This window comes from Scyliorhinus torazame, chromosome 4 (assembly GCF_047496885.1).
Source record: "Scyliorhinus torazame isolate Kashiwa2021f chromosome 4, sScyTor2.1, whole genome shotgun sequence".
In the NCBI taxonomy this organism is placed as follows: Eukaryota; Metazoa; Chordata; class Chondrichthyes; order Carcharhiniformes; family Scyliorhinidae; genus Scyliorhinus; species Scyliorhinus torazame.
In genome coordinates, this window is record NC_092710.1 from 106,108,060 (window position 1) to 106,120,143 (window position 12,084).

At 49.8% G+C, this 12,084-nt stretch overlaps 1 protein-coding gene across 2 annotated transcripts in view; it reads right to left on the minus strand.

Moving 5' to 3' along the window:
• znf451 (zinc finger protein 451) overlaps positions 1-12,084 on the minus strand; it is a 103,383-nt gene that overhangs the window by 60,780 nt on the left and 30,519 nt on the right. For both annotated transcript variants that reach the window (XM_072498409.1, XM_072498410.1), the window contains exon 3: positions 6,506-6,589. In XM_072498409.1, the coding sequence (XP_072354510.1) occupies positions 6,506-6,589 (84 nt within the window). The remainder of the gene's footprint in view (positions 1-6,505; positions 6,590-12,084) is intronic.

Below are 12,084 nucleotides of genomic sequence, written 5' to 3' on the forward strand. Positions count from 1 at the left end.
CTCCCTTTAGTGTTTATCCAATTTCCTTTTTGGAATTTACCACAAAATAGTCTTTTTTGGGCATATTACAATAATTTACTGTGCAAAAGCAAGGTTTTCCTCACACCACCTCTCGTCTTTTCCAAGTTTCTATGTCCTCTGGTTACCAATCCTTCTGCTACTGGAAAAATGGGATTTCCCTTTTTCATCCAATTTTGCACACTTCTATTAAATCTCCCCTTAAGCTTCTCTGCTCGAAAGAGAACCAATTTCTGGTGTCTCTATAACGTAATCGAGTTCCTTCATTCCTTGCATCTTTCTAGTTAAATTCCCTCTGCACCCTCAAAAATTTCCTAAAGTGTAGGGCTCAGAATTGAACACAGCCTAACCAGTGTTGCATAGCAATCGAGCATAACTACTTTTGTTACAGAATCAAAAAATTCAATTTTAAAAAAAATATAAAACACCCTAATCAACTTGTCCTACCACCCTCAAAGATTTGTGTACATCTACCCTCTGTTTCTACATTCCTTAATTTCTATTGCCTCTACGCATTCTTCTTCCCAAGATGCATTTTACGCTTGCGCTGCATTAAATTTAATCGGTCATATGCCTGCCCCATTTCATTCGCCAATCTCCGACCAAAGTGACTGTTGTTTGGGAATCCCCAGACTATTCTTTGCCCGCACCTATTTCTCATCTATATGCTGCGCCCCAGCGTCAGATCCTATCTATACGCAAAAGGTCAATCAGCTCAAACTCACCAACACTTATTTTGATCACTCCAATTGATCAGACTGCTTGTTTGGCATTCAGTGCTGGATCAGCAGAAAACTACTCAAACGAATATCAGGAACACCAACGCCATTCGTTTTTAAAAATGTTTTTATTCTCCTCCTTTGTCACATTTTCATCCAAATTTACACCCACCATTAAACAATCAACGGTAACAAATACAATGTCAATCCCCTGGACAACAATTCCTCCCTCCCACCAACCCCTAAACAACCCACAACATTTTAAATACAGACATCAAACGAAAGAATTCAGGAATCCACCATCCACCCATACATAGTCACCAACAACACACACATTCCAAACCCCCCTAATGTTCAATGTCATCCAATTCTTGAAAAAGTGCACAATAATCAAAGTCCATGAATTGTAGAACCCTTCCATCCTTCCCCTGAACTCAAACTTCACCTTAAGAGTGTTAAAAACTCCAATTGGTCTCCCCGCCACACCAGGGCACAGGGTGGGGACACTGACCTCCATCCCAACAGGATCCTCCTTCGGGCGATCAGCGAGGCCTCCGCCCCCGCTTCCAACCCCGGTCGATCCAATACCCCGAATATGGCCTCCAGAGGACCCAGCTCAAGCCTCACATGTACCACCTTCGAAATTACCCTGAGCACCTCCCTCCAGCTTTGGACAGGACCAAAACATATGAACACAGTTTGCGGGCCCCCCCCCCCCCAAAATGTTCACAAACATGGTCTACTCCCTCAAAGAGTCGGCTCCTCCTCGTCTTTGTGAGGTGCGCACTATACACCACCTTCAGCTGCATCAGCCCCAACCTGGTGCACAAATTTGAGGCATTTGCCCTCGGGAGCACCTCACACCACAGTCCCTCCTCCATGCTCTCCCACAACTCTTCCTCCCACTTTGCCTTACTCCCCTCCAGCAGTGCCTGCTCTTCTCCCAGAATCGCCCCATAAAATCACCGACACCACCCCCGTCTCCGTTCCACCGACGCCATTTTTGTTGGTCCCCACGCCACTGACCATCTGAGGCTGAACCACACCATTCGGAACTCTGGTGTCATATTCGACCCTCTTGACAAGCTTTCAACCACAAAACTGTTCCACCACTAACACTGCCCATTTCCACACCTTCATCTGATTCCACCCCCGACTTGGCTCACCCGCTGCAGAGACCCTCGCTCCTGTGTTACCTCTACATTGGACTCTTTACAATGTGGTCCTGCCTTCAAGTTCCACATTTTACCCTCTGCAGACCGGAGGTCATCCAAAACTTTGCACCCACATCTTGACTCGCAGCAAGTGCCAATCATTCCTCGCCATTGGCTCCCAGTCCAAAGCGCGAATTTAAAATTTCCATCCTGGTTTTGAAATCCCTCCGTGGCCTCGCCTCTCCCAATCTTTGCAATCTCCTCTAGCACTGCTAGCCTTCACAATATCTGCATTCTTCTAATTCTGGCCTCCTGTGCATTTGTAATTTTAATCATTTCACTACTGGCCAGCCGGTTTTCAGTTGCCTCGGCCACAAACCTCCAATCCTCTCCATTCGTTCAAGGTGCTCCTAGAGAACCTACTTCTTTGTCAAAGCTTTTGGTCAGCTGCATTAATAAACACTTATGTGGCTTGGCATCCAATCTGTTTGAAAATGTTACTGTGGGGTGGGCACGGTGACACAGGTGGTTAGCACTGTTGCTTCACGGAGCCGACGACCCGGGTCAGATCACAGACCCGGGTCACTGTCCGTGTGTGGAGTTTGCATATTCTCCCTGTGTCTGCGTGAGTTTCACCCCCACAAGGTAGGTGGATTGGTCACACTAAATTCCTAGGTTCAAAGTGGATGACTCACGTTTGCCTGCACTGAAATGCATTTGCCAATTTGGCCCATTTAATCTAATAATTTGCTTATTAAATGGTATCCTTCCATCTAATCTGCTTGCAATATTGTCTACCTTTGCATCATCAGCAAATTTGGATATATTTCAATCCCAGCAATAAGTTAACAGTGCAGTGAACTGCTACGTCCCCAGTACAGATCATTTATTCAACACCTCAAGTCACCAGAGTTTCTGCCTATTAATCCGAACTCTCCATTTCTGGCTGCTCAAACCAATTAGCCAACAGGTCAATAATTTATCTTCAATTCCATGAGCTTTAAGATTAGCTAGCAGTCCCCTTCAAACACTTCCCAAACGCCCTCTGGAAATTCATAAATAGCATCCAACAAATATTCCCCTGTCTATAACTCATGTGCAGCTGATGGGAGAAGACAGATTCAATTCCATTGCTTGCGTGCCCTGCCCCAAGTTAGGCCCTTGGCTCCTCATTGGGTCGGTGCTTCATCCCGAGCGGTTTCTCCTGGCAGTGGTTTGCCGTTGTCTACCATTCTCCAGTGCAGGGCGAGGAGGCAGATGCTGTAGCCGGAATGGGAATTGCACCCATGCTGGTTGGATGGTTCGGAACCACGTGCTTGCTGTTTAAATAAATTGAGTGAACCGACTCCCCCTTTGATTCAATGCTTCATCCAAAAGATGTTGCTTCAGACAGTGCAGCATTTCTGTCCTGGGCCTCGGCCGCCGCCAGCACAGAATGTCCCAGACCTTGGACATGCTGAACCATAGCCGAAACCGTTGCCCCCAATGCCTCCACCGCGGACGCCACCTGTGCGGTGTTGGCCTGGGTGGCACACATGGTCGGCAGCACCTCCTGCTCCTGCAGGCGGTTGGACAACCCCCACCTTCGCCCACAGGAGCTGGATTCTCGCCGACATCCCCTCATGTGGTCCCTGGCTCTATGACTGCATCTGCACTGTGGTTCGGTCTGGATGTTCCAGGAGCCCGGGACCCATCTGGACGGCAGCTGGTTCCTGGGGCCGGGCTGCCCTCCGACCATCCGGCCCCTTGGGTGCTCCTACCTCCACCTGCTGTACCGAGACGGCTGTGTGGTGAGCACCAGATAGTGTTCCAGGAGCCTTGTCACTGAAGTGACCAACCGAGGCGAGTGTCTCTGGGATGGTGGAGGGTGTTGGAGACAGCTGTGACGGAAAATCAGTGTCATCCTCCGACCCGAGCTCTGGGGTGTCCTGGCTGCTCTCCCCGTCAGGCTGTGCAGGGGGCACCAGCTCAGGCATTGGCTGGGGGCGGGAGTCACCAGATAGACCCGCCCCATCTCCGGCAGGTCCTGCAAGACACAAGATGACATGTATGATTAGACCGCGGACCGGGGGAGGGTGGTGTGTTAGTGAGGGTGGAGGGTGAGGAAGGGGGTCTCGGCACACAGGTCATGGGGAACCGCAACTCAGCAGGGTCTCACGTCCTCCCCCATGGCCGCACTCCATCCCTGCGACCTCCCTTTCCTCTGGGCCGCCGGCCAAGTTCAGGGCCCTCTGCTCGGCCACGGTGAGGGGCCGCAGGTCTGGTGGTCCCAGTCCGGTCGTCTCCTGCTCCCAGCAGTTGCGCACGGCCTTCTCCTGGGGTGGGGGGGAAACACATACAACAAACGTTTAGATGGTCTGACACAAGCAGCCCTGGGTGTGGGTAGCTGGTGGCCTCAGTGGTCAGGGCACCCGGCCATGGCGGTTGGCATGGCTGCTGGCATGTGGGTTCGGCCGTTCCTCCAGGGGGAGTGGATTACGGGTGTGTGTGTGTGCGGTGTGTGTGGTTGGGGGGGGGGGGGGGGGGGGGGGGTGTTAGTGCAAGGGGCACGGTGCTGCCAACTCACCCGGCCTCCGAGGAGGTTGTGCAGTTCTTTCCGGCACTGCAGTCCGGACGACGTTGCCCACAGCGCTGACTGCCTCTGCCACCTGCGCCCAGGCACGGCGAACGGCGGCACCGAGCACTCTTCCTCCTAGACCGGGATACAGGGTTATCCGCCTCTCCTCCATTGCGCCCAGGAGGGTGCCCAGCTCAACGTCTCTGAATCTTTGGGTCACTCTCCTTCCAGCCACCTTGTGGCTGGGATGGTTGTGTTGTGAGTGAGAGTGAGAGTGAGAGTGAGAGTGAGAGTGAGAGTGAGAGAGTGTGAGAGTGAGAGAGTGAGAGAGTGAGAGAGTGAGAGAGTGAGAGTGAGTGTGTGTGTTTTTGGGGGGGGGGGGGGGGGGGGGAGGAGGCAATATAGTTTATATGCGGCTGCAGCATGGGAGCCTCATGTGTGCCAATCACAGACCCAGCGAATCTAGCAGTTTTTAGTGGAATTGCTTGTGTTCCACGAGAGGTTAGCCTATTAGTGGTATCTGTATCGTGCAGGTGGGGCACCGATTTTTCTGGCGTAAAAGTCAACACACGCTCCGCTGGCGTCAACATTTAGTCTCGGAAACGGAGAATCCAGCCCCACAGCTATGAAGCCCCGAATATCTCGTGCGACAGATCCCAGATGTGCCTGCTGATTGCAAGGTGGATTTTACTTTAAGTCGGAATTCATAAAATAAGAGATGAACCACCCAGTGACATTGAGCTGTAGCTGAACAGTCATGCCACAGAGCAGGCAACTTCGTTGACCACAGTGAGGTAACAAAGTTGGGTGTGAGGTATTATTATGGGAAGATCTCTTTAAATCGTATTCAGCACAACCATCGGCAGCTCTGGCTCATCTTGACCATATTTGTGCTTTAGCATTTAGGGAATTTCTAGACCAAGAATTCACAGGGGTAAGGGGAGAGAGCAGCAAGGCTTTTCGTACCATAAATAGCCAGCATGGACACAATAGGTCAAATGTCCTCCTTCTGTGCTACAGTAGTCCATATATTCCCCGCTCAGAGTGACTAAGGAGCAGGGATTTTGAAAGAAATGGTTGCACTTTTGCGACAGAGATCTCGAAGGCAGGTGCCAACAAAATGACTGTACTTGTCTGAACGATTCCCAACAAAATGTTTCCAGGATTATGATCTCCAGAGATGGCTTACAGCCATCATTCACTAATCCATCACCTCTGAAGTACTGTATAACGTTGAAAAAAAAAATCTTGGGTACCAGTTCCCAAACTGAATATCATCACGTTTTAGATGTGCAGAAGATCGGAGATTTATATACATAGAATATGCATATAAGATTATGAGGGGCATGGATAGAGTGGATGGGCAGGCACTCTTTTCCAGGGTGGAGGGGTCAGACACCAGCGGGCATAGGTTTAAGGTCCGTGGGGTAAAGTTTAGAGGAGATGTGCGAGGCAGGTTTTTTTTTAATGCAGGGGATGGCGAGTGCCTGGAACACGTTGCCAGGGGAACGTTGCGGAAGCAGATACATTAATAGCGTTGAAAAGGCATCTTGACAAATACATGGAAAGGATGGGTATGGAGGGATACAGCACAAGGATGTGCTGAGGGTTTGGGCCAAGTTTGGTATCATGACCGGTACATGCTCGGGAGGGCCGAAGGGCCTGTTCGTGTGCTGTATTGTTCTTTTGTATACCACACAGGAAACAGGACATTCATTCCAACTCATCTTGATGAGGTTCCTGCCCCACATGAGTCTTCTCCCATCTTTCTTCAACTCACCATATCAACATGCCCCATCTATTCCTTTGTTCCCTCAAGTGCTTATTAAGCTTCGCTTTAAAAGCATCGCTGCTGATCAATTCAACTACTCCTTGTCGCGAGTCCCACATTCCAACCAGTTTCTGGTTTAAAAAGTAGTTTTGCCTGAATTCCTTAAATGGATCCATTAGTGACAATAACATTGTGTGGGTTGGAATGCTCCACAAGTGAAAGCACTCTCTCGCTGTCTACCTCTGCCAAACCCCTTTATAAACCACCGATACAATCAAGTGCTCACCTTGTGGTGCGGTGCAGTGTTTCCTTCGCTGTCTTCATCACTCAATAGGTCGATACATTCCAACACAGGCCTTAATGGCTGCTCCTTTAATCACAAAAGGAAAGAATTTCAAGCGGGTGAATAAGGTTATTTCGGACTTTGTGTGGGCGGGTAAAACCCCGCGAGTGAAGAAAGTGTTGCTGAAGCGCAGTCGGGGGGAGGGTGGGTTGGTGCTGCCGAACTTCTGCAATTACTACTGGGCGGCTAATATAGCCATGATTAGGAAGTGGGTAGTGGGGGAGGGGTCAGCATGTGAGTGGATGGAGGCAGCGTCATGCAAAGACACAAGTTTGGGAGCACTGATAACAGCCCCTCTTCCGTTCTCGCCGGCCCGATACCCAACAAGTCCGGTGGTGGTGGCTGCCTGAGAATCTAGGGGCAATGGAGGAGATATAAGAAATTGGAGGGAGCATCGGTTTGGACCCCGATTTATAATAATCATCGGTTTGTACCGGGTAGGCTAGATGGTGGGTTCCGGAGATGGCAAAGGACAGGAATTAGAAGGATGGGGGATCTATTTATACATGGGAGCTTCCCCAGCTTGAAAGCCTTGGAGGATAAATTGGAATTGCCAGCAGGGAATGGGTTTAGGTATTTGCAGGTGCGAGACTTCCTGAGAAAACAGGTTCCGGCCTTCCCGCTGCTGCCGCCACGGGGGATACAGGATAGAGTAGTCTCCAGTACCTGGGTGGGAGAGGGGAAGGTTTCAGATATTTACCAGGAGCTTTTGGAGGCAGAGGAAACTCCGATGGAGGAGCTCAAGGGCAAGTGGGAGGACAAGCTAGGAGGAGAAAGAGAGGCGGGTCTATGGGCGGATTCCCTAAGCAGGGTTAATACCTCCTCATCATGGGCCAGGCTCAGCCTGATACAATTTAAGGTAGTCCACCGGGCACATGACAGCGGCTTGGATGAGCAGGTTTTTCGGGGTAGAGGATAGGTGTGCGAGGTGCGCGGGAAACCTAGCAAGTCATGTCCACTTGTTTTGGGCATGCCCAAAGCTTAGAGGGTTTTGCTAAGGCAATGTCCACGGTGCTAAAAACACGGGTGGTGCCGAGGTCAGAGGTAGTGATCTTTGGAGTGTCGGAAGAGCCGGGAGTTCAGGGGGCGAAAGAGGCTGACGCCTTGGCTTTTGCCTCCCTGGTAACCCAGAGGCGGATCTTGTTAATGTGGAGGGACTCGAAACCTCTCCCTTCCCCCCCCCCCCAACCTCCCCCTTCCCCCCCAACCTCCCCCTTCCTCCCCCCCCCCCCCCCCCCCAACCTCCCCCTCCCCAAATAAAGTTCACCTCAAGAGGGTCAATGTTTGCTGTTGTATGGTTGGAGAGTGTGAAGATTGAGATTGGGGGAGAGGAATGTTCATTATACCGTGTTGATGTCATAGTCTGTATTTTAATAAACATTTTCAAATACCTTAATAAAAATATATATTTGTTTTTTAAACAGAAAGGAAATAATAATTAACCCGCAGACACGTCTCAACACAAATTTGGTGTGCTAGCCCTCTCTTGGCTTCTGTATCGCACGCACCAAACCCATTCCCAGGCAGAGGGTGCCACGCTGCTACAAAAAACAAGAACAGAAGTGAGCACATGGAGGTAGCGAAAAATAAAATCCCCGTTTCTAGTCGTCATGGAGATATTTCTGAGTCAGTGATCCCGATTAGACTCTTTCCAGTGATAATCACACAGGTGAGCAGCAGCCGGAGTCTTGATCCGCTTTGTGCCATCCACTCTCCCAAATGGAAAAAAGGAGTCGGACAAGATTTAATAAAATAATTTTGGTGGGGGTAACTTGAGCTGAAGAGCACCGGCAATTCAGCAGCTGCTGTTCTCTTAATTGTATAACTGTGTCTCTGGCTCCATCGCAGGGGTTTCCAGATGATCAGTTGAGAAACTTCCATCTCTCCTCACACTTGGCCAACTACGGGAAACAGTACCGACATGGCAACACTGATCAGCGTGATAACGTCTTTTAAAAATCGGTAATAAAATAGGTCAGGAACCCAAAAGTATGCCACAAACACCAAAATTGAAGATCATCCTTGCACCCAAACTATTGCTAATTTACAATAAACTTCACAGAATGAGGACACAATCGGAAAATTTAATTCAATATTGCCAAGTGGGAGACCGTACGGTCGCATACGGCTTGGAATACGAGTGTTTAAATGAGGTAGGGGGACACAGGGATCATGAGGGATTTTCTTTGTGAGGAGAGGTAGAGTAGGTTGGTCCTGTGCTCACTGGAGTTTAGGAGAATGAGAGGCGACCTCACCGAGACACGTAGGATTCACAGTAGATTTGACAGGGTTGGTGCCGAGAGGAGGTTTCCTCTTGTGGGAGAGTCTAGGACCAGAGGGCATAACCTCAGAGTGAGGGTTCGCCCATTTTAGACAGAGAGGAGAAATTTCATCTCGGAGGTTAGTGAATCTGTGGAATTCTCTACCGCAAAGGGCTGTAGAGGCTGGGTCGTTATATATGTTCTAGGCCGAGATAGACAGATTTTATATTAGTAAAGGAATCAAAGGTTATGGGGATAGGGCAGGAAAGTAGAGCCAAGAACCATCACATCAGTTCAGTCATGATCACTTGAACGGTGGAGCAGACTCGATGGGCCGAACGGCTTACTTCTACGTCAATATCTTATGGTCTTATCGTTGATTACTGATACAAAACATCACTAATTATAACAATGAAGTAACATTGTTACAAAATGCAAACAGCACTGGGGTTCCTTCCCACAAGCACAGAACGGAGAAGTGGAGATGTTATGTTGCACTTGTATAGACCAGACCAGAGTACTGACCCACATCTTCATCTCAATGCATCCAGCTCCCATGCACAGCATGAGCAGCACGGTGGCACAGAATGGGCAGCACTGCTGTCGTACAGAGCCAGGGACTTGGGTTCAATTCCGGAATCGGGAGACTGTGTATGGAGTTTGCACTTCTCGACCCATGTCTGCGTGGGTTTCCTCCGGGTGCTCCGGTTTCCTCCCACAGTCCAAAGATGCGCAGGTTAGGTGGATTTGCCATCCTAAATTGCCTTTCGTATCCAAAAGGTAGGGTTACTGGGTAACGGGGATAGGGTGGGGCTCTTTTAGAGAGCTGGTGCAGACTCGATGGGATGAATGGCCCTTTTCTGCACTGGAGGGAGTTTATGGTCTCGCCATGCAACTCCAACCCATATTGATGGCCATCTCACATAGTCTCGCTACCCTCTTCGCATTCAACACATACAAGTACATCTCTGCTCACTTTCCTGTATCACTTCTCACATGCGTCTCCCTTCCACGATACAACTCATTCCCCTTCTGTATTTACCCTGGGAACAAACTCTCCTCCAATTTGCTTCCAACTGCACTTTTCAATCCCAACGTTCCAGTCTCTGGCCCTCAATTCTCCACAACATTACTGCTGCTACTGATTTGCACCCTCACCACCACCTCGGATGCCCTAGTTCAGAAAAAGAAAGGATCATTACTCTCTCTCACATTTCCGCTCTAAAGTCCAAAGGAGGTACATTTGAGCAAATACGGCAGATAACTGGCTCAACGATCCACTGCTGGATATGACTGCATTACACAAAGCACCATCAGGTCCTGCACTCAGCTGCTAAAATTGCTCACTCTTCCAGGATCATCTTGGAACGCTAGCTTCTTGGAATGATAACTGCTAGCTTCATTTCTCTACTGAAAATGGTCTCTTTCTCTTGTTCTTCTCCAGTCACGCCCTCTTGAACGCTTCTTATTCACCCCACCCCTCCTGTTCCCCTCATCCGATTCCCACTATATTGCTGACAAGCTAACTTCTCTCCCTGGGCCTTATTTTAGCCGATATTGTAAACAGCTCTCTTTTATTGTTTTATAAATTTAGAATACCCAATAATTTTTTTTTCCAATTAAGGGGCAATTTAGCATGGCCAATTCACCCAACCTGCACATCTTTGGGTTGTGGGGGCGAGACCCACACAGACACGGGGAGAATGTGTAAACTCCACACAGACAGTGACCCGGGGCTGGGATCGAACCAGGGGCCTCAGCGCCATGAGGCAGCAGTGCTAACCACTGCGCCACCGTACCGCCCTTACTCTCTCTCTTATGAAGTTGTTGCTCTCTGTGAAATCTGCCGTCATTACCCCATCTCCTCAAAATACTCGACTCTTCCGTCCTTCTAAGCTACCCTCTTAACGCCGACCTCCCTTTCCACTCTAAAGTCGTGAAGTGTCACATTTGGCTCTGCTTCTCTCCACAGATGCTGCCAGCCCTGCAGTGTTTCCAGCTCGTTCATCTTTCAGATTCCCAGCATCCTCCCCCCGAAACTCCAGGTTTGAATCCCTCCAATGTTAGTTATTTGCCAATTGTTGGTGAGTTCGGTGGGCAGGAGGAAGAAAAGTAGACTGATGAGCCAGATACACACAAACAACAGAAAAGGCACAAGGCAATTTGCATGTAACACCTTCACCAATACTGAACAAAGCAAAGATGCTTCAGTCTTCACAGTGGAAGGCACCAGTGGCACGCCAGAACTTCAAGAGAGTCAGAGGGCAGTGAAGTAGCCATCACTGAGGAGAAGGTACTGGGACAAGTGAAAGGTCTGAAGGTGGATAAATCACCCGGACTGGATGGACTACACCCCAGGGTTCTGAAGGAGATAGTGGAGGCATTGGAGGTGATCTTTCATGAATTACTGGAAGCAGGGAGGGTCCCAGAGGATTGGAAAATTGCCAATTTAACACCCCTGTTTAAGAATGGAGGGAGACAGAAGACAGGAAATTATATGCCAGTTAGCCTGACTTGAACTGTTGGCAAGACTTCATGTCCAATATTAAGGATGAGATAGCAGAGTACTTAGAAGTGCATGGTAAAGAATGCTTCTGGTGGCGGCCATGGAGTGAGAGGTCGCATACTTGGCAGCTCCCGCTCATGATGGTCTTTTTGTGGCTTTTGTTGCAGGAGTTTTGCAAAAAAAAAAAGCTGCAGAAGTGAGAGCAGACGAGAGTGACCCCTAGTTTATGGAGCTGCGGTGCAAAGGTGCCCGGAAAAAAGCAAACCAGTGGGTTGAGGCGAACGAGAAGCAGGCGGAGACGGCGGATGTGCAGGGTATGGCCCTGCCGGCTCAGTGGTCGATGGACCAGTTGGTGAGCTGCCTGAATGAGAAGTTCACCGAACAGCGGAAGGAGTATGCGGAGGATGGCCCAGGCAGTGGACTCGATCAAGGCGATGGTTGACCGTGGGGAGACGAGACTGGCAGCCCAGGGACAGGTGATCCAGCGGTTGGAGGAGCTGGCGGGGAGCAGGAGGAACAGTCCACCTCGACGGCAGCAGAAATTGGGCTGATGCGTGACCAGCAGAAGCGACTGCTGGAGAAAGTGGAGGACCTGGAAAACTGTTCTTGGAGACAGAACATCCGGATCGTGGGTCTGCTGGAGGGAATCGAAGGATCAAACGCTGGTGCGTACGTGGGGAAGATGCTGGAGAAGCTGCTTGGGGAAGGTGCGTTCAACCGGCCTTTGGAGGTGGATCGGGCCCACTAGGCACTGA